At 37.5% G+C, this 22,265-nt stretch overlaps 2 protein-coding genes across 3 annotated transcripts; both read left to right on the top strand.

The window, feature by feature from the left end:
• Positions 1–5,315: 5,315 nt before the first annotated feature.
• LOC137237054 (probable cytochrome P450 6d4) lies at positions 5,316–6,901 on the top strand. Its single transcript, XM_067760227.1, has 5 exons — positions 5,316–5,355; positions 5,430–5,494; positions 6,005–6,201; positions 6,272–6,511; positions 6,582–6,901. The coding sequence occupies exons 3-5, from the start codon at positions 6,057–6,059 to the stop codon at positions 6,899–6,901; spliced, it is 705 nt and encodes a 234-aa protein (XP_067616328.1). The 5' UTR covers positions 5,316–5,355; positions 5,430–5,494; positions 6,005–6,056.
• Positions 6,902–10,589: 3,688 nt separating this feature from the next.
• LOC137236408 (probable cytochrome P450 6d4) lies at positions 10,590–22,230 on the top strand. Of its 2 annotated transcripts, none has more exons than XM_067758985.1 (5): positions 10,590–11,334; positions 11,647–11,787; positions 15,869–16,065; positions 21,553–21,792; positions 21,864–22,230. In XM_067758985.1, the coding sequence occupies exons 1-5, from the start codon at positions 10,799–10,801 to the stop codon at positions 22,028–22,030; spliced, it is 1,281 nt and encodes a 426-aa protein (XP_067615086.1). In that variant the 5' UTR covers positions 10,590–10,798; the 3' UTR covers positions 22,031–22,230. The 2 variants fall into 2 exon arrangements, with proteins under 2 accessions (XP_067615086.1, XP_067615087.1); XM_067758986.1 differs by having other exon boundaries at positions 11,029–11,334; positions 21,846–22,230.
• The last annotated feature ends 35 nt before the right edge of the window (positions 22,231–22,265 follow it).

The following is a 22,265-nucleotide window of genomic DNA, read 5'->3' on the forward strand; positions in this document are numbered from 1 at the left end:
TACGTGGCGCTGAGTCGAGCAAAGTCTTTGGAGATTATGTATTGAGGACTTAGATTGTAACAAATTGTAAGGAAAGAGCCCTTGTAATAATGAGTCACTAAATGAACAAAATAGAATAAGGAAATTAAGAGTAAAATCCTTAAAATAAAAGATTTAAAAAAAATTTTAGTTAAACGGTTTTATTGAAAAATACCTACATGAAGTAATAATAATACTAAAAGCTAGAAAATAATTAGGTAGGTCCTAGGTACTTGTCATCACACTCATCATCAATCTAGGGTGTTAATCAGACAATTAAATAAAAGCATTGGACGAGTCAAATATCTATTATAGTCATATACAAGACCAACTGAACCTTAATAAGGTTAAAATGTTACGCCTGTTATTGTGTATACACTCCGTTAAAGTCCCATCACATACGATTTTTGATGCAGTGTAGTGCGCTGATAGATGAGTAGTTTTCATTTATTTACATGAACAGCAACAAATAACGTATCAAAAGCGCCATCTGGCATAAGAAAGAAGCCACTTTTCAACTTTTGTTGCAACCTAAGCATAAGAACAAGAGTTTGACATGTGTTTTAGCTGTGAGTGCTTTCTCGTTGGAACTTTTCTAACATTTGTCACAATTAAAAAGTGCATTTTAATAAATGAATGGGTCACAAAATATGTTAGCAAGTATGTATATGCTTATAAGAGTGTTTGGCAAAATTTTGTACGTGAATGGGCAAGGCGAAATAAACTTCAGCTGCCAAGTCTGGAGTTCTTTTAACTTTACAAAGGCAACATCTTGGTTCATTGTGGTGATGTTACTGAAAAGCATAATATTGCGTTGAACGCATCTATATGAAAAACTTTATTGTGTCTCAGCCATTAGTGTGGCTGAGCACAGGCAAGTTCTCATTTGTTGGAAATACAGAGCCATATTTTCATAACATTATTGTGGTCCTTTATACGAAAATATTATGTAAAAAAACTTGAGAATTAAATAGACTTAAATAAAATAAAATAACATAAATAAAAACAAAATAAAATGAAATAAAATAAAATAAAATAAGAGATAATAAAATGAAATAAAGTAAAATAAAATAAACTAAAATAAAATAAAAACAACAAAAAAAATATATATTAAAAATAAGATAAAGTAAAATAAAAAGTTAAATAAATGAAATTAAGATTCTAAAAATAATTATTTTATCTTATTATTCTTATGATACATTTTTTCTTAAATGAAAAAATTGTTTAAATTAGAAATAAAACAAGTCCAAATTTCACATCGGTTCTGCAACAGATGTCGCAGCGCTATGAAAATCAACTGGCAAGAAACAGGATTGAAGTAGAAATAATGAAGACAAACAAACAATCGCTGTGATATCAGCGGCGCATAAACGTTGCCGATGAAGGAATTTAGCAGTTCCCGAAATTGATCTATACAACCACCTTTGGCAGTTATCTAATTTTTTTTCTTTTCTCTATTCTAATTTAAACAATCTTATCATTTAAGAAAAAACATATCTTAACAATAATAAGATAAAATAATTATTGTTAGGCCTTGAGCGCGATTCGAACCCACGATCTTAATTTAATTTATTTAACTTATCAGTAGGCCGATATAGCAAAAAAAAAAATTATTAAAATAAAAACAAGTAACATTAATTGAATAAAAATAGTTAAATCGTAAAGCGAAAAAAGAGAGAAGAAAGGAAATGAAAGAAAAAGAAAGGAAATGAATGGCAAGGAAAGGAAAGGAGAGAAAAGGAAAGATTATGGTGTATTATTGCTCTAGGTTGTGTATATATTGACCACTGAAGTGAATTTGATAACAAAGAAAGTTCAACATCCGATGACCTTTCAAGCTCCAGAGCCGATAAAGAACCAGTCGCCAAGCGACATAGAAGATAGTGAATCTAATCAATTAGTTGCACAAGATCCTACATTTATGGAGAAGCCGGATTATCGTAATAATATTACTAATGTGGATATTGCTACACAAGAAAATATTTATCAAAAAAGTGGTTCAGGTCGTGGCCCGAATTTGGTCAGGTGGAAGTTCCCCTTCTGAAGGTATCACATGGACAAAGCTTAGTTATACACCTATGAAAAGCTGTCTTCAGCCATTCTATGACCGTCCCCCCAGATATTTGCATTGCATTGCAGAGTAAAAAACTTTTCCTTTCACGCGATTGTGGTACTGGGCACCAAACCTGACACTACTCCCTGGTAGATCGGTATGTACGTACTGTCTATCGGTTTCTCCTCATCATCACCTGATGGAAAGTGTACGCCTATAAGTGTCATGAGGAAGTCTTCAGTATGACTTTTGGCACATTAGACAGATCCGTTACCTGCTTACAAAGAATTCCCTGCTTCTTGCGCCCTAATGGCGGGTTTTGCTTTGCGGGGTCTTCTTAGAGGGTACAATTTAATGCACGCATTTACTAAAGGTTGTATTACACTTCCATTGCTAAACGAACCTGTCCAGTTTACCCTACACATTATAAAAGATACTTTCCTGTAAATTTGCATAATATTTATTTTTCTTATACTTAACAGCTTTTCTATCGACACAATCGGATCAGCTATTTTCAGTTTCGATGTAAACAGTTTCGAAAATCCCAACAATAAATTTAGACGCATTGTTCATAGTGCACGCCGTAACAATTTCATTAGTGCTAATATAGGAATGTTAAATTTCTTTTGCCCAAGGTGAGTATTTTTGGCAGCATTTTTAAACCTTCCGATTTAACTTCTTTACAAAGTTATAAGCAGCACACTTCAAGTCGGATATTTCGTTAGAAAAAAATATTCTCAGCTGAGGGCTCCCTAAACATGCAATCGATTTTCGCAAAATGGAAAACCTCTCTTGGAGCTCACAGCCCTTGCATGGTCTACTGGAATCAAAAATAGAAAGGAAAAATAAAAAACTTTCAATCGACAGGTTTTTCCCATTTTAGTCAAGAAGTTAAGTGATTTTATTGTGCGCTAGAAAAAGTTCACAGAACAAGTATCCATCTGGCCTAGATTCCGCAGAGCCGATAGAGAACTGAAGCTATCTTCTTACCTAACGCTCGTAGGCCTACAAACGAAAATTCCAAACACTCATACACTTTACATACTTTATGCTGAAGTTTCTAGAACTCCAAGGGAAATTGATTATTTTTCCACCTGCTTCTCCCAAGACAGTTGAAACGTATTTCTCTATTCGCATAACGTGACCTAGCCTAGTGATGGAGCCTCTGAAAATTTATTCGTTGCACTATCCTTATAACTGCGTATGTCTCATACAGCTCATCAATATACCTCCTTCAATACTGGCCGTCGGCATCCCGGTAAGGCTTTGTAAAGATCTGGTCGAACTTAGTCCATAGTAGAACATTCTTGACAAGATTTATTTTCCGTTTGATTTCCAAGCCGTCAACTGTTTTCGCTTTTAATGCTGACTTCCATATAGACAAAGTACTTCAGTATCGAATTTATATACATATATTAACTCTGATTCTTACTTCGATGACAGAAAGTACCTCGTTTTGTCCTCATCTACCTCAGGACCCACATCGTACGTCGTCTCCAAAGATCTGGTTGATCATACAATTATCAGATCTGAAGCCGCACTGTTAAGGTCCAATCAGTTCGCCGACTTTAGTCTTTCGCACAGCACGTTAGATAGACCCGTATATTCAGCAGGCTGACACAGCATCAATTAGCGTTGGTCGCCTTTCTTGTGGATTGGGTAGAACATACTTACATCCAAATCTGGAGACATACGCTCTTCCGATCATATTTTGCATGGGAGTTGATGCATGCTCTTAACCAACTCCGCGCCTTGGCACTCGAACCCCCGACAGGAAGTCCGTCGTCGTTATTCTTTAGCCGGGATATTGCCATTCAAAAAACCACACTCCAGTGAAAACCAACAAAAATTCCCAGATAAAGGAACACATTTTTGTGAAAAGGCTCCCCGGCTTTTTGTTGTCCTCGCAAAAACTGGCGATGGATGGACGGGCAGCAAATTAAATATCTGTACTGGTCATGTAGAAAAGAGCAGATTCGGTGTTGAGCTTGTGGTGAGAAAAAGTACTGTAGTTCACGCCTGTGAACAAATATTCGCAATGAAGCTTAAACATTTTCCCCCGATCGCAAAACACGCAACCAGATCAACCGTGTTGAAATAGACGGATAGCAGGCCTTCCGTGCTTTAGACGTCCACGCATTTCAAGATTCCAATATCAATTTGACTAGATTCCAGCAGTCGTTAATACTACCTGTTTACTAAATTTAGCTAAACTTGTTATATCTATATACTCGACTGAATGAAGACAGCGATGTACCGCCCAGGGGATGATTAACCCGATCCCGCAACCGCTGATGATGGAATTAATATCCCCACACCCGATAATGGCAAAATATTGTGGGACGAGTGCATGCCCGATGATTGCAATCGAAGTGATTTTTGCCCAGTCCACAAGAAGGGAGATCCTGCAAACTGCGCCAACTATCGCGAAATCAGCCTTTGTAACGCAAATAAGGTACTCTCAAGCGTATTGTGCAAAATATTGAAGCCCACCGTGAATCGGCTAATAGGACCTTTTCAGTGCGGCTTCAGATCTTCAGGGATACTCACTGGTAGAAACTGCAGGCCTGTAAAAACGCCGCTCTCAGATAGGATAGAAATATAATACTGAACAAACAGTTTTTGCTGAATACCCAGAAACCTGGGCATGCCAACCGACATCTGATTGAAGAGGCTCCGCCTCCCAGGGACTTCAGAAGTCATCTTCGCCAGCTTTATGGGGAAATGCGGCTCCTGAGAACTCAGCCGTATGTAAACAAAAAACCACAGAGGTCCTCACAAAGGATCCACAAAAAAGCCGTCGGACCCCGCAACACCCGCGGGAAAACACGCATCACTCTAGCTTAATTTCGATCTGGATACTGTTGCAGGTTAAACTCTTACCTATCCAGAATCGTAACCGACCTGCTATATGATGTAGAAGCAGGGACCATGATGAGGCGGCTCTGGTAGTGTTCGAGAGACAAGTTCTTCGCAAGATTTACGACGAGGAAACGCAGAAATGCGTTAAAATTTTACTTATTTTTTCGAAATGATCGCTGTTTATTCCTTTGATGCTTGATAAATAATCTGTACTTAATTCAGTACTTACTCAAAAGCATGGAGTAGGAAACACTCGAGTAATTTTATAAAAAGTATCGATACCACTCACTCAGTACTCGTATGGTTCTATCGCTAGCAAAGCTATGTAATCGGAAATAATGAGAATTCTCTGATCCAGAAATATTCCTATCCGGCATCTCCGCCGATGGCAGCCGAGAAAAGGAAAGGGATATACTACATTGGTAAAATAAAAATTAGTTAGACACCTTTTATTGAACTCGATCAGAAAAACCGATTCACTTCTCTTCATCTATAGGTTACAACCCTTGCATGGAGGGAAGTTAGAAAATCTGGTGCACTTTGATTACACTAAAGCAAAAAGTACAAAAAAAAACTAGGGTAATTCTTTACGACAGCATGACACTGTTAATACGGAGCAAAAAATATCGAGAGAGGTGTCAAAAGACGCGTATTAATCTCGAGAACAATAATCCGAAGGCGGAAAAGAAAAATTGTGAACATAAGTGTTTGCGCGGATATAGTTTTGGTCTCCCAACCGGTGTTGGACCCCCACCCAGGGTAATTTTTTATAAGCGTGGCCGAACGCCGCCAACGCAGAAAGGTGTTCTGCGCAAAAATAATATGGATACCACCCCCGGTTTCGGAGGTACCCGCGGGTCTTTTTTCGGTTTTTCGTTAATATCTTTGGAACGAGTTAAAGTTTTTATTTGCCTTCGGATTATTAATACTGATGTCAAGACGCGTCGTTTGATACCTCTCTCGATATTTTTGGACGCGTATTAGCAGTGTCATGCTGTCGTAAAGAATTACCAAAACTAGATTAAACTTTTGTAGTATTTAAGAATTATGTACAGAGTTTTTTTATTACAGTTTCGCAAAACTCCTCGTGCAATTTTGTCTGAAAAATCAGACAGCCCTTCAAATGCGTGATGTAATGGGAGAGGGCATCGAACTTCGTGAAAAGCATAACATTTCACGTAAGGATATGTTGCAATTGTTGATGCAGTTGCGAAAGTTTGGAAAAGTCAGTGGGGATGAGGAGGATTGCAGTTTAAAATCCCATGATGGTACTTTATTCATAAAAATTTATTTTTGACTTATAAATGAAGGAACTTGACTGAAAACTTTGCTGCACAGCTATTGGTGAACTGAAAGAATTCACATTGGATCATATAGCAGCACAGGGTGTTATATTAGACATTGCGGGACAGGAGGCCACAAGCACGGCAACGGCATACACCATTTTCGAATTAGCGCAATATCTTGAATTACTGGCACGAGCTAATAAGGAAGTGGAAGAGGTTTTGGAGCGACACGATGGTCAATTAAGTTATGATGCTTTACGTGAAACGGCTTTTCTGGAATTGTGTTTGCAAGGTGAGTGATAATGATGCTAATTGATAAAAAACAAGATTCGTAATACATCGTTTTTTCTTACTCTTCTGAGAAACCAACCGAAAATATCCACTGCCGTTTTTGAATCGTGAATGTACACAAGACTATACGATACCGGGTACAAAATATGTTATCGAAAAGGGTACACCGGTTGTTATACCTCTTCTTGGTATTCATCGTGATGCAGAGTATTATCCAAATCCAATGGCATACGATCCCGATCGATTCACGCCTTTGAGCCCCAATTATAATGGCAATGCTAATGCGTATATACCATACGGTGCTGGACCCAGCCAATGTGTAGGATGGCCTATGGGCATGCTTATTGCGAAATTGAGTATTGTTAAACTATTGCCAATATTGACCCAATAAGCAAACGTGAGATAATTTTTCTTTGGGTCTTCAGCCAAAAGGTGGCGTCAAATTGAGTCTCTCAAAGAGAGTGCAAGTGGCGAAGTGATTGCTAGTTTTTAGAGTGTACCTGCTTTTAGCAAAAAATCGATAATCGTGTTGTTATTTTTGTTATAATCCAATAAATCTATAATCGACCCGTTTTAGTACTTTGTTAATTCTCAATCTATTTCATATAATATATGGTCTTTTTGTAATTAATACACAAATAAGTTGGAGTTAATTTACATTACATCAGAATAATCCAAAACAGTCCAATAACCATCGTGTAGTGATTACAATCGTTAAAAACGAGCAATATGTTCGTGTAGAAACGTGAGTTGGTCCATTGCTGCATTACAGTGGAGTATAATGGTAAGTACTCCAGTGGACAACATGATCCAACGATTTTGCAGGGTTACACAGCCACAGATAAACCGAAAAATTGCAATCAGCTGATGAAATCGACCGAGCTTGTGTTAAAATTGCAACCGATTACACCGGTTTACAGCCAAAATGCACCAGAGACGCCATTATAAAATTCCTATGCAAAATCTCCCCCTGATTTCGAAAATCAAGGTTATTTTTAATTCTATGGTAACGTTTTTGAGATATTTACGAATAACGGGTTTTTCCAAAAAAAAATTGGGTCCACTTAATCATATATATATCTGAAGAACGAATTGAGCAATTCCAAAACGGTTTGAAGCTTTTAAAAGGTAATAAAATTTTCTATAAACTGTGTATGGTACCTAAGTATTAAATGGATATATTTACTTGAATGCTTGTAACTTTTGTATTAGTCCATCGATTTTGTTGAATGAAAGCTTATTTTTTTTTTTGCAATAAAACATAGCTTAGAGAGAAGAAACCAAATCTGCAAAAAAATAAAAAGTTTTCGAGATCCTTCCTCGAAAAGTACAATTTTTTTTATATTTTTACAAAAAAAATGGAAAAAATCCGTAATGATTGTTCGTTATCTTTGAATCTGTAGGGCCTAGCAAAAAGTGTTGCATGCACAGTTATAGAAAATTTTATTACCTTTTAAAAGCTTCAAACCGTTTTGGAATTGCTGAAATCGTTCTTCAGATATATAAGTGGATCCAATTTTTTTTTTTGGAAAAAACCGTTATTCGTAAATATCTCAAAAACGTTACCATAGAATTAAAAATAACCTCGATTTTCGAAATCAGGGGGTGATTTTACATAGGAATTTCACAATGGCGTCTCTGGTGCAGAAAAAAATTGGAATTTGTGATCCAGTGTTATCGGCCGGCAGCTTTTTTTCTTACATTTTCCTTTTTCGCAAAAATGCGCTTGCGTTTATGCTTTTATGTGATTATCCCATAAAGGGCGCCTGTTTTGCACACAATGAATCAATTTTTCAGTCCATCGCACAAATAATTTATTTTTCACAGTAAATGCACGCAATTTAATCGCACGATAAAATTGAGCACGCGCGAATTTATCGGCAGTGAAAAATGACAAGGGCCGACAACAATTCGGTGATCGGCTGAAATGTACACACGCTCCTCTAAATCATGATGGAATTATAGAAGGTGGCGCATAGCGCATGTAAACATTATTTTAAAGGCAATTTTTACGTAATTTTCCTTTAGCTCTTGTTTTTTTCTCTCTTTCTTTCATTTGCTGAAGAAGTCAAGTGTGACGTAAATGCGCAGAACGGAGCAATTTTGAACTCGTGAATGCACAATCTTATGTGTGTGAATTGTGCCTCTAAATACATGTGTTTATTTTTATCGGACGATTACGACCGGCATCTGGCGATCAAAATCGGTATCTGTGTAAAGGGCGAATTAATGGTGACTTATAACCATAAAGCCATAACCAGATAAAACAGCTGATCGAACCTACCTTATGGAAATCTATGTAATCAAGTTAGCGTTATGGTATGGCACCATTAATCTATTACATTGATTTCCATAAGGTTAGTTCGATCAGCTGTTTTATCTGGTTATGGCTTTATGGTTTTAAGTCACCATTAATTCGCCCTTAAGCGTACTCTAAGGAAAAAGTGCACACATAAAACAGCTGTTTGGCTAGTTTTCGTGTATTCACAATAGGTTTTTCCGATTTGTACTAAAAAACATAGTGAGTCTCGTCCCGCCAATTTGTAGGAAAAATTAAAAAAAGGAGCACGAGGCAAATGGAAGAGAAGCTCGGCCAAAAACCTCTTCGGAAGTTATCACGCCTTACATCCTCTTCCTCTACCGCTACCTCCAACTCTACCACCACATCTATCTCATTCCTACCTCTCAGGGCCGGCCGCAGGATTTTCGACGGAAGAATTAGAGGAGGGGGGGCGTGGGTATGTCTAGCGGGTACTAAAAATTACTTGCAATAACAAAACCCAAATATAATTCTTTTATAATTTTTTTTTTATTAAATATAATCCAAATTGTAGTTATTTTGAAAATACTAATCTTGCAATGGTGCAACCCGTCGAGGTACAGAGAAAATTTCTTTTAATATCAATTCAACATCGTCGTGTAAATTGCGATGAATATTAAGCGCAGCAAGACTATTAAGGCGGTCTTCACTAATTGTCGATCTTGGGTAAGTCTTAAGGCGACGCAAAGTTGAAAACGTTCGTTCATTTCCGGCAGTCGTAACAGGCAAAACAGCCAAGATTATCAAGACTTGATGTATATTGGGGAAAGCATCAGCGTTACAAATATCAAGGGCTTCTAATGAATTATGAATCTTCACACCAGCGATGCGCTCGCTCCACAGCTGAGCCTCACTCGTCCATATTGCTGGCAAGGAGTCATGCAAAATAGGTTCATATGTCTTGAATAATTTACAACAAGACTATATCAAAATGTTGTATTTTGTCAGGGAAGAGACAAGTGAAGTTAGACAAAATTTCTCTGTGTAGTAAATAACCGATAGCAGTAAATAACCGATAATATTCCCGAATTCATATACATATATACATATATAACTCATTCATAATTGACATGTTTTAATAATTTATATAATTTCGTTTTTACTACAAATTTTTTTTTTATATAAATGTTAAAGCTATATAAATCTACGGTGTTCACAACGTTCATATATCTTAAGAGTTCATGATCGAAAAACCCGAGATACAGTTTTGTAGCCATTAAATTTTAGTTTAACAAAGTGCCACTTTTGAGCAGTTTTAAAGTCGCCTTGACCTAAAAAAAAATTCTAAAATTTCCAATTCGAACCCCCGGCCTGCTACCTCTACATACACATCTATCTCGTCTTCGCATGATCGAATTCGTAGCCGAAATCTCGTGTACAACTCACTTTTCCACAATGCTGAGGCGAGTACTACCCACAGTGCACAGACATGAGACATACATTACACATGTAAACAAAAAATTATTTAATTACTTTATATAGATAGCTTGGTTATAATATGTGCATGTCACACGCCATGATCATAACAGCGATCAACTTAGAAGTTAAAGTTGTTTAGAAAATTGAAATAAACTCATTAGGTAGGTACCTCTCCAAAACGAGCTAAGGGTTGTTTTAATTTTGAGAGAGTCTTTTCTCAGAGAGTAGCGGATAATTATTAAATTGATTATAAACAAAGGTCTGTATTGACTTCAGAAACCGTAAAGCATGTATGTATAGCTTGAAAACTTTATATTTTTTAGTTAGCTGGTTTTAGATCTAGTCATGTCATGTGTTACCTTTGTTTTTGGTGCGGCAACTCAACGAGAATGGCATATTCATTCATCTATGATGTTAATAAAATATTTAGTTGTTGAATGGCTCTGTTCGAATTTGCACGCGGGAAAAGTGGGTCATGTTTAATATTTAGTAAAGATTTTTTGTAATATTTTAGTTTTGTTTACATAATAGTAAATAAATTGACAAAACATGATTGAGTTAATTGTATTCATTCAATTGGCTGCATTCATTTACTGGTTAATCAGACAACAATATTCCTACTGGATTCGCCGCAATTTTCCTTGTGATACCGAAATACACATTCCTTATGGCACTCTAAAAGCAGCAGTTCGCGGTGAAAAATCGATGGGCGTGGTATTATATGATGCCTACTTGAGATCACCGAATTTACCTTTTGTAGGTATTTATTTCCTCTATCATCCGGGCATTATGATACGCGACCCTGAGTTGGCGCGCCGAATATTAAAACAAGACTTTAACAGTTTCCATGATCGTGGTATTTATGTTAATGAGAAACGTGATCCATTGTCTGGTAACGTATTTAGTTTACGGGGTCAAAAGTGGCGTTCGTTGCGTCAAAAGTTGACACCTTCCTTTAGTTCGGGCAAATTGAAAGCGATGTTTTGTACTTCAGATGATATTGGCAATAAAATGATTGATTATATGAATAAAGTTTTGCCGGAGAAGGATTATGCCGAAATTGATTTGAAGAATATATGCGTAACGTAATAATAAACATTTTGTACAAAACAAGTGTGATATCTTATCCGCTAACCGCTTGAGAGCGTTTTGACTGGATGTCAAATACGACGGCGCAAACGGCCGGCTATCTTCAGCGTGTGATAGAAACGGGATGAGATCACGATAGCCACTTTTAAAACAAAGTGATCGGTTCTATTTATAATTTTGACGTCTATGCTGAGGATATCACAATTGTCTTATCCGCACTGATAATAAATTGACCAACTGAAATATGAAATAACTATACGAAATATTTTGTTTTCTTTTGTTTTTTTTTTTTTTTTTACCTGTAATAGCTATGCTATAGATATCACTGGCTCTGTTATCTTTGGCCTGGATATTAACAGTTTTGAGAATCCCGAAAATAAATTTAGAAGCCTCATGCATATATCGCGCCACAGCAACTTAATTGGAGTTCTCATCTTTTTTTGTCCCTTGTAAGTATGATCATTAGACGAAATTTTTTGATTTGTTAAAACTCCGAACCTATTAGATACGACTTATAGATACACTATCGAAATTCGCGTTTTTCCATGCTAACTCACACATCGACTGCCTCCTTAAAAAAAAAAATGAATGTAAGGCGCGATAACCTCCGAAGAGATCTAAGGCCGAGCTTCTCTTCCAATTTGCGTCGTTCTCCTCTTGATTTTCCCTACAAATTTGCCGGACGGGACCTACATGTTTTATACCGACTCCGAACGGCATCTGCAAGGCAGATGAGTTTTCACTGAGAGCTTTTCATGGCAGAAATACATCCGGAGCGCTTGCCAAACACTGCCGAGGGGCGAGCCGGCTTAGAAAAATTTTCTTCTAATTGAAAAACCTTATTTCTAAAATTTTGATGCTGCTTTGGGCTGTGAACCCAGGGCCTACGGTGTGGTAGGCGGAGCACGCTAGCATCACACCACGGTGGCTGCGAAAAACGTGGCACAACGCGCCCACGCTTTTTTCACAATAATACTAATATTTTTCGTTCATTATTGTTTTAAACTTATTTTGAAAATTAGTTTTAACTTTTTAATTCCATATTATTTAAAAGCGTGTTTTTTTTAGTTTTTTTAAACTACATATATTTATTTGTTCGTAACTCTCCTTTGCGCGCCTCGCTTAGAGAGTTACAAGTGAAGCTAATATAAGCGTGTTAAAATCCCGGGTTTTCGTGATTTCATCGGGAACTAATATTGTAAATTTTAATATCTTTATTTTATCTTAAGTTTGTTTTTTTATACTCAGCTGAGCAGAGCATATTAATTTATTATTGTAACGAATGTTAGCAGCACTGAGCGATGCTATCGTCTCTAAGCCGATGCAAAGCAGTGACGTGAATGCACATCAATAATTCAATCATTATGTATCTACATAAACGAAACAATAACTGCGTCTACATATATGTACCATGTACGTATACGAGCACCGGAGAGTCTATGCACAAACACATATCTTATCTGAGTTGTCACAAGAGAGAGCAATAATTTGTGCACGTAGATGTGGCTGGCGATTTTGTAGCCGAAACTAACTAGTAAGTTCTGGAAATCGAAGAGCCTAGAAGTATGCAGCGTAAACTATAAAAGCGGGGCAGGCGAGTAAGAAGTAATTCAGTTTGATTTGAGTTGTCAAGCAGTTACCACTAAGACGATATCTAGCGAGCAATAGCAGTATTATTTTGAATAGTGGAGTTTCATTTGATCTATCAGTTTGGTTATTAAGCTATTCGTTGCACAGTTTGAGTGTATTGTGAAGTATTTTAATAAAGGCCATTTTTCCATTATTCAATATTGGAGTTATTTATTCAACAGTTTAGCGATACGAACCTAGCAAAAGGGCAAATAAGAGGAATTTGCAAGTAAAATCGTTACAATATAAACTAATCGAGATAGGTATAGACTTCTATATATCAATATGATCTGGGCGAAAAAAGACATTCATTTAGCCATGTCCGTCCGTAAACACGATAACTTGAGTAAATTTTGAGGTATCTTGATGAAATTTGGTATGTACGTTCCTGGGCACTCATCTCAGATCGCTATTCAAAATGAACGAAATCGGACTATAACCACGCCCACTTTTTCGATACGAGAATTTCGAAAAACCGAAAAACTGCGATAATTAATTACCACGGACGGATAAAGCGATGAAACCTGGTAGGTGGGTTGACCTTATGACGCAGAATAGAAAATTAGTAAAATTTTGGACAATGGGCGTGGCACCGCTCATTTTTAAAAGAAGGTAATTTAAAAGTTTTGCAAGCTGTAATTTGGCAGTCGTTGAAGATATCATAATGAAATTTGGCAGGAACGTTACTCCTAATACTATATGTAATAACGAACACGCCCACTTAAAAAATAACAATTTTGAAAGTCAAATTGAATACCTTTACAGTATATAAATAAATTATGTCAACATTCAACTCCAGTAACAAAATACAAAAATAAAAGAAAATTTCAAAATGGGCGTGGCTCCGCTTTTTTTCATTTAATTTGTCTAGAATACTTTTAATGCCATAAGTCGAACAAAAAAAAAGGGCATAACTTCTATGCCGGTAACTATTTTCTGTGAAAATGGGCGAAATCGGTTGAAGCCACGCCCAGTTTTTATACACAGTCGACCGTCTGTCCTTCATGGCCGTTTACACGATAACTTGAGCAAAAATCGATATATCTTTACTAAACTTAGTCCGGATACTTATCTGAACTCACTTTATCTTGGTATTGAAAATGGGCGAAATCCGACTATGACCACGCCCACTTTTTCGATATCGAAAATTTCGAAAAATGAAAAAAATTCCATAATTCTATACCAAATACGAAAAAGGGATGAAAGATGGTGATTGGATTGATTTTTTGACACAAAATATAGCTTTAGAAAAAACTTTGTAAAATGGGTGTGACACCTACCATATTAAGTAGAAGAAAATGAAAAAGTTTTGCAGGGCGAAATCCAAAGCCCTTGGAATCAGACAGGAATGCTGTTCGTGGTATTACATATATAAATAAATTAGCGGTGCCCGACAGATGATGTTCTGGGTCACCCTGGTCCACATTTTGGCGATATCGAAAACGCCTTCACATATACAACTAAGGTTCACTCCCTTTAAAAACCCTCATTAATACCTTTAATTTGATACACATATCGTACAAACACATTATAGAGTCACCCCTGGTCCGGCTTTATGGCGATATCTCGAAAAGGCGTCCACCTATAGAACTAAGGCCCACTCCCTTTTAAAATACTCTTTATTACCTTCCATTTGATACCATTGTCATACAAACACATTCCAGGGTTACCCTAGGTTCATTTTCCTACATGGTGATTTTCTCTTATTTTGTCTCCAAAGCTCTCAGCTGAGTATGTAATGTTCAGTTACACCCGAACTTAGTCTTCCTTACTTGTTTTTTTTTTTTAGTTGCAATTTCATTTCACAAGAAATCCTCTTTTCCTTTTTAAGTACAGCCGTCTTTAGGTAAAAACTTAATTGAGCCGATTTCAAAGGAAAAAGACATACTGCTAATAAAAATATTTTGTCAAACTACTCATCTTTGTATACTTTACATAACTATTTTTGAACCAAAACTGAGAGATAACAGTCTCTAGGTGATACCAAAAAATCCCGGGACTGTCGCCTTCAAATCCCGAAATACCGAGAGTGCAAACGACATTCGATTAATACTAGTCACATAGAAGATGAGGAAGGCATAGGTGAAATGTAGAAAGGAATAGAGGAGGAAAGTAGGGGAGAGCAAGAAGAAGAGGAAAGGGAGGGAAAAGTAAACAAGTAGGAGAGAAATGGAAAGAGAGGTAAGAGAAAGTGGACTACTAGATTATAGGAACAAAAAAGGAGATTCTTGCGGAGAGTAAGAAAAAGAGGAAATAGTATTGTAAGGGATACCAATGAAAAAGTGGTGGAGAAGGGAGGTAAAGAACAGAAAAAAAGAAAAAAGGACGGTAGAGGCGTCTTCCTTCGCAACAAAAAATAGGAGTGGGTGAGAAGTGGAAAATTAAGGGACGGCTAAAGAGATAGAAAACAAAAAGTTGGAGGCAAGGTGGAAAAAGGGCGAAGAAGAATGAGACAGAAGGCAAGGAGCTGTGAAAATAAGAGCAAGAGTAAAACTTAAAAAAAAAAGAAAGCGGTAAATGGGCAGACTCCGGTAGAGGGCAATATTATGCATTGGCGTAAATTGCTTTGGAATTATTTTCATATCAGACTAAACAGCAGCGAAGCCAGAGAGGGTTTGCTAGTAACAAAAGAAACAAGAATGAAAGTGCGTTTGAGTTTTAAGACGCGTTCGAGGTATTCAGCCTATCATTATGGAAATTTCACACTTTTTTCATGCGATCACTGGCTACATTACTGGGTATCTACGAATTAATAAAAAGAGTGGACCTTTAAGTGAATGTAATACTTGCTTTGGGAGTGGAGATTGAATGGAATGGTAGCAAGAGTGGGAGCTGATATAAACTTTTTACTAGTAATTGTCATAAACACTTAATAATTAATAATTTCTTTCTGAATTGCAGTTTCTTAAATATTATGACACGTTTTGGATTCAAAAATAAGAAAGCAATCCGTTTGCGTGAAATAATGAAGAATACAATTGAATATCGTGAGAAGAACAATGTCATACGCAAGGATATGTTACAATTAATGATGCAATTGAAAAATACTGGAAAGATTAATGTGAACGATGACAATTTCAGTGCGAAACCAAACACAGGTATGAACGATATTGGTTCCCTATCCTGTTCTTCCAGCAGTAGCCAGGCACCCATTTCGAAAAGCACCTTCTCATTATTAAGTCGCTTCGGTCGCTATTTCTCAAGGCATTTAGTTCACAATGTAGGGGCTGTTGAGAAAAATTAACCTTAAATCTGCAAGGGCAATAGTGTGATATTTCTCAAAGCTTTTAGTTTGCTACGTATGGCAGGGCGACACCTCCTATGGCATAAAATAAAAAATAAATGTAAGGCGCGATAACCTCCGAAGAGATCTAAGGCCGAGCTTCTCTTCCAATTTGCGTCGTGCTCCTCCTGATATTCCCTACAAATTGGCCGCACGGGACCTACATGTTTTATGCCGACTCCTAACGGCATCTGCAAGGCAGATGAGTTTTCACTGAGAGCTTTTCATGGCAGAAATACACTCGGAGCGCTTGCCAAACACTGCCAAGGGGCGACCCCGCTTAGAAAAATTTTCTTGAAAAACCTTATTTCTAAAATTTTGATGTTGTTTTGCCCGGGGTGTGAATGCAGGGCATACGGTGTGGTAGGCGGAGCACGCTACGATCACACCACGGTGGCCGCCACGGTGACCTGCTATGGCATACCAATGTTAAAAAGGCATGTAACGTGTATAGGTAGGGCGCCCCTGCCACAAAGGATAGGAGAATTCTCATGCAGTGGCATACCCGCAGAACTACGGGGTATTTAATAACACACATATTCAATGTAAATAAGTAAGGAAGGCTAAGTTCGGGTGTAACCGAACATTACATACTCAGCTGACAGCTTTGGAGACAAACTAAGGGAAAATAACCATGTAGGAAAATGAACCTAGGGTAACCCTGGAATGTGTTTGTATGACATGGGTATCAAATCAAAGGTGTTAATGAGTATTTTAAAAGGGAATGGGCTATAGTTCTATGGGTGGACGCTTTTTCGAGAAATCGCCATAAAGGTGGACCAGGGGTGACTCTGGAATGTGTTTGTACGATATGGGTATCAAATGAAAGGTGCTAAAGAGTATTTTAAACGTTACTGGGCCTTAGTTCTATAGGTGGACACCTTTTCGAGATATCGCCATAAAGGTGGACCAGGGGTGACTCTATAATGTGTTTGTATGATATGGGTATCAAATTCAAGGTACTAATAAGGGTTTTAAAAGGGAGTGACCCCTAGTCGTATATGTGAAAGCGTTTTCTAGATATCGACCAAAATGTGGACCAGGGTGACCCAGAACATCATATGTCGGGTACCACTAATTTATTTATATATGTAATACCACGAACAGTATTCCTGCCAAGGTTTCAAGGGCTTTTGATTTCGCCCTGCAGAACTTTTTCATTTTCTTCTACTTAATATGGTAGGTGTCACACCCATTTTACAAAGTTTTTTCTAAAGTTATATTTTGCATCAATAAACCAATCCAATTACCATGTTTCATCCCTTTTTTCGTATTTGGTATAGAATTATGGCATTTTTTTCATTTTTCGTAATTTGCGCCCATTTTTATTACCAAGATAAAGTGAGTTCAGATAAGTACGTGAACTACGTTTAGTAAAGATTTTTGGTCAAGTTACCGTGTTAACGACCGAGCGGAAGGACAGACGGTCGACTGTGTATAAAAACTGGGCGTGGCTTCAACTGATTTCGCCCATTTTCACAGAAAACAGTTATCGTCATAGAAGCTATGCCCTTACCAAATTTCACAAGGATTGGTAAATTTTTGTTCGAATTATGGCATTAAAAGTATTCTAGACAAATTAAATGAAAAAAGGCGGAGCCACGCCCATTTTGAAATTTTCTTTTATTTTTGTATTTTGTTGCACCATATCATTGCTGGAGATTAATGTTGACATAATTTGGAGACAAACTAAGGGAAAATAACCATGTAGGAAAATGAACCTAGGGTAACCCTGGAATGTGTTTGTATGACATGGGTATCAAATCAAAGGTGTTAATGAGTATTTTAAAAGGGAATGGGCTATAGTTCTATGGGTGGACGCTTTTTCGAGAAATCGCCATAAAGGTGGACCAGGGGTGACTCTGGAATGTGTTTGTACGATATGGGTATCAAATGAAAGGTGCTAAAGAGTATTTAAAACGTTACTGGGCCTTAGTTCTATAGGTGGACACCTTTTCGAGATATCGCCATAAAGGTGGACCAGGGGTGACTCTATAATGTGTTTGTATGATATGGGTATCAAATTCAAGGTACTAATAAGGGTTTTAAAAGGGAGTGGCCCCTAGTCGTATATGTGAAAGCGTTTTCTAGATATCGACCAAAATGTGGACCAGGGTGACCCAGAACATCATATGTCGGGTACCACTAATTTATTTATATATGTAATACCACGAACAGTATTCCTGCCAAGGTTTCAAGGGCTTTTGATTTCGCCCTGCAGAACTTTTTCATTTTCTTCTACTTAATATGGTAGGTGTCACACCCATTTTACAAAGTTTTTTCTAAAGTTATATTTTGCATCAATAAACCAATCCAATTACCATGTTTCATCCCTTTTTTCGTATTTGGTATAGAATTATGGCATTTTTTTCATTTTTCGTAATTTGCGCCCATTTTTATTACCAAGATAAAGTGAGTTCAGATAAGTACGTGAACTACGTTTAGTAAAGATTTTTGGTCAAGTTACCGTGTTAACGACCGAGCGGAAGGACAGACGGTCGACTGTGTATAAAAACTGGGCGTGGCTTCAACTGATTTCGCCCATTTTCACAGAAAACAGTTATCGTCATAGAAGCTATGCCCTTACCAAATTTCACAAGGATTGGTAAATTTTTGTTCGAATTATGGCATTAAAAGTATTCTAGACAAATTAAATGAAAAAAGGCGGAGCCACGCCCATTTTGAAATTTTCTTTTATTTTTGTATTTTGTTGCACCATATCATTGCTGGAGATTAATGTTGACATAATTTACTTATATACTGTAAAGATAATAAATTTTTTGTTAAAATGACTTTAAAATTTTTTTTTTTTAAATGGGCATGTTCGTCATCCGATTTTGCAAATTTTTATTTAACACACATATGGTAATAGGAGTAACGTTCCTGCCAAATTTCAGCACGACATCCTCAACGACTGCCAAATTACAGCTTGTAAATCTTTTAAATTACCTTCTTTTAAAAGCGGGCGGTGCCACGCCCATTGTCCAAAATTTTACTAGTTTTCCATTCTGCATCATAAGCTCAACCCACCTACCAAATTTCAACGCTTTGGTAATGAATTATCGCACTTTTTCGGTTTTTCGAAATTTTCGATATCGAAAAGGTGGGCGTGGTTATAGTCCGATTTCGTGCATTTTAAATAGCAATCTGAGATGAGCTCCCGGGAACCTACATACCAAATTTCATTAAGATACCTCAAAATTTACTCAAGTTATCGTGTTTATGGACAGACGGACGGACGGACGACATGACTAAATGAATTTCTTTTTTTCGCCCAGATCATTTTGATATATAGAAGTCTATATCTATCTCGATTAGTTTATGCCGTACGGGGTACCGTTATGCGAACAAAATTAATATACTCTGTGAGGGCTGCTTAGCTGAGTATAAGAAGCATCATCGAAGTTTCATCGGCCAGAGCGTGAGAACGTCATACGTAAATATCGTAAAGGCTCCAGTTGCGCCATTCTTTTTGCAGGCGATTGAAATTCCAACAACCCCTTCAGTTTGATATAGATCTCTAATGCTAGAGCACAACCAAACCGAACGGCGATAGTAAACTGACAGCTTTTCGATAACTTGTTGATAACAAATTCATAACTCCTCGATAATATATCGTTACTTTTTCTATAAAAAATCGCTAACTTTTTGGTAGCTTGCCGACAACCTTTTCCGATGATATTACCAGACCGATATCTTTTCGTATATATAAATAAACTTTTCAGAACCCTGCTAAAATGATTCTAAAGTAGTCCCGTTTTCATCCCGTTGTTGCAGATATTCTCGAAACAGTTGCTAAGATATTCCGGAAATCATTTCAAAATCGCTCGGGATTGATCCGAAGGTATTTCCATAATGGTCTCAAAACAGTACCGTACTGGTGGTGCAAGTAATCTCGAAGCAAATCCCCGAAATCATTTTGAAATACTATCTTAAACAGTCACGGAAAGATCTCCAACATTACCATTAAAAAGTTTCTGACTTGTCCCAAACAGTTTCGAAATTATCTCAAAATGGTCCCGGAAATAGTCCCTGCTTAAGACTAATAATTAATTCCAGACCCTAATAATAACATTGGGGGTATTCACATCAGCTCGTTAATAACTTATCTGCTAAAAAATTACGTCTCTACAGTGAATTTTTTTGTTCGCGTGAATACCCCCATTATGTTAAGTTTACATTATGTTTATTCTAACAGAGCACATTAGAAATTTAGCATTACCGAAATCTACTTCGCGAGAAAGTCCTCTTTGTGACGAGACGTCCAACTTCCCAACCTCTGCCAGGCTGTCGAAGAAGCGTGGGCCCAGAAATATGAGCCTTCTCCTTTGAAGCGGCATCGGTAGAGAAAGTGGTAGATCGACTCCTCGTCCTCCTCATCCTGACTGCTTCTGCAGAGGGAGCTTGTTGGTATTCGCCACCGTCGGAGCATTGGTGCGATAGCACAATGACCTGTGATGACACTCGTAAGTACCCTCACCGCAGATTTGTTCAGTTTGAGAAGGAAGCTGGTGCCTTTCCTATCCAAACATGGCCATAAGGACCTTGTGACTTCGCTGTCAACCCTATTGGTCCATAGTAAGTCCGTTGCCCTGTTCTCATATTCGTCCCGTCATATTCGATTCTCCCTAGGAGATAACTCAGCGGCGGTCGGACGGAGCTGTCCACCTGACTTATGTCTAAGTCGGAACCTTTCCTAGCCATCTCATCCGCGAGTTCATTCCCTTCAATGCCGCTGTGCCCAGAGACCCAGCAAAGGGAGACATTGAGATGACATTGAGAAGCCAGAGAGGCTCTACACCTCCGCACGATGTCCGATTTTATCATGTTGGACTCTAATGCCCTTAAGGCGGCTTGGCTGTCAACAAAGATTGTCACGTCGGTGTTGGAGAGCGCACTATCTTGGAGCAGTTTTGCCGCTCTGTCTATGGCATAGACCTTGGCTTGGAATACACTGCATGCGTCAGGAAGTCGGAATGATTGGCTTAACTGTAGATGTGTTGAGTACATCTCAGCTCGAGTTCCCTTTTCCATTTTGGAGCCATCGGTGTATATTGTGATGCCCCTGCCGTTGTCTAGGCCTACTTTCCATTCCTCCCTAGAAGGATATCGTATGTTCTGAACCTGGAAGTCCAAAAAAAACCCTGTGATGTGGTCTGTTTTGGATGTTAGGTCGGTTATTATTCCATTTAATTGCCCCTTCGTCATATCGTCCAGAATCGTCGCGTGTCCATGCTTAGCTGTTTAGCTTCTATGTCTGGCAATAGTTAAGATTATATTTACTTGTCCTAATCTTTTACAGCGAACGGTGAACATAAGGAATTTACATTAGATGGTATTGCGGCACAGGGTTATTTGTTCTACATCGCTGGTCAGGAGACAACAAGCTCTACAGCTGCTTTTACTATTTTCGAATTAGCACAGAATGCAGAATTATTGGCACGAGGTCAAAAGGAAATAGATGAGGTATTGCAACGACACGGTGGAGAGTTGACCTTTGACGCCTTGAGCGAAATGACCTTCCTAGAATCATGTTTACAGGGTGAGTGTTAAGGTTAAGGAAAAATTAAGGAAATTGTGTAAATTTTATTAAAGTTTTCTTCCTCTCTTCAGAAAGTAATCGAAAATATCCGGTACCATTTTTAAATCGTGAATGCACTCAAACCTACATCATACCTGGCACAAACCATATTATCGAAAAGGATACACCCATCGTTATATCGCTACTAGGTCTCAATCGTAATCCGCAATACTTCACGCCTTCAAGTCCCAATAAATAATTTTTTTTCTCTTAAGTGTGCCTGCAGGAAAATTATCGTTAATTATGTTGTTTTTTAGGCAACAATCCAATAAATTTGTATTTAGGTATGAGAATTTTGTAAGGTATTTTGTTAATATTTGTTTTTTTTTCGCTTATATATGATCAACAAATTTGTTAAAATAAAATTTCCATTGCCTATATTTAGGCGCAAAACCGCTCGATAGCCTTTATGTATGCGTTTTGTATTCACATTC

The sequence above is a fragment of the Eurosta solidaginis genome, chromosome 1 (assembly GCF_040869045.1).
Source record: "Eurosta solidaginis isolate ZX-2024a chromosome 1, ASM4086904v1, whole genome shotgun sequence".
Classification (NCBI taxonomy): Eukaryota; Metazoa; Arthropoda; class Insecta; order Diptera; family Tephritidae; genus Eurosta; species Eurosta solidaginis.

What these genes read in the sequence shown, in the direction of transcription:
- LOC137237054 (XM_067760227.1), top strand. Translation starts at nt 6,057, where the DNA reads ATGCGTGATGTAATGGGAGAGGGCATCGAACTTCGTGAAAAGCATAAC. An exon ending in CAGTTTAAAATCCCATGATG is followed by an intron (nt 6,202 to 6,271) that starts GTACTTTATTCA and finishes TTTGCTGCACAG; the next exon opens with CTATTGGTGAACTGAAAGAA. An exon ending in TCTGGAATTGTGTTTGCAAG is followed by an intron (nt 6,512 to 6,581) that starts GTGAGTGATAAT and finishes TACTCTTCTGAG; the next exon opens with AAACCAACCGAAAATATCCA.
- LOC137236408 (XM_067758985.1), top strand. Translation starts at nt 10,799, where the DNA reads ATGATTGAGTTAATTGTATTCATTCAATTGGCTGCATTCATTTACTGG. An exon ending in CTCATCTTTTTTTGTCCCTT is followed by an intron (nt 11,788 to 15,868) that starts GTAAGTATGATC and finishes TCTGAATTGCAG; the next exon opens with TTTCTTAAATATTATGACAC. An exon ending in CAGTGCGAAACCAAACACAG is followed by an intron (nt 16,066 to 21,552) that starts GTATGAACGATA and finishes AATCTTTTACAG; the next exon opens with CGAACGGTGAACATAAGGAA.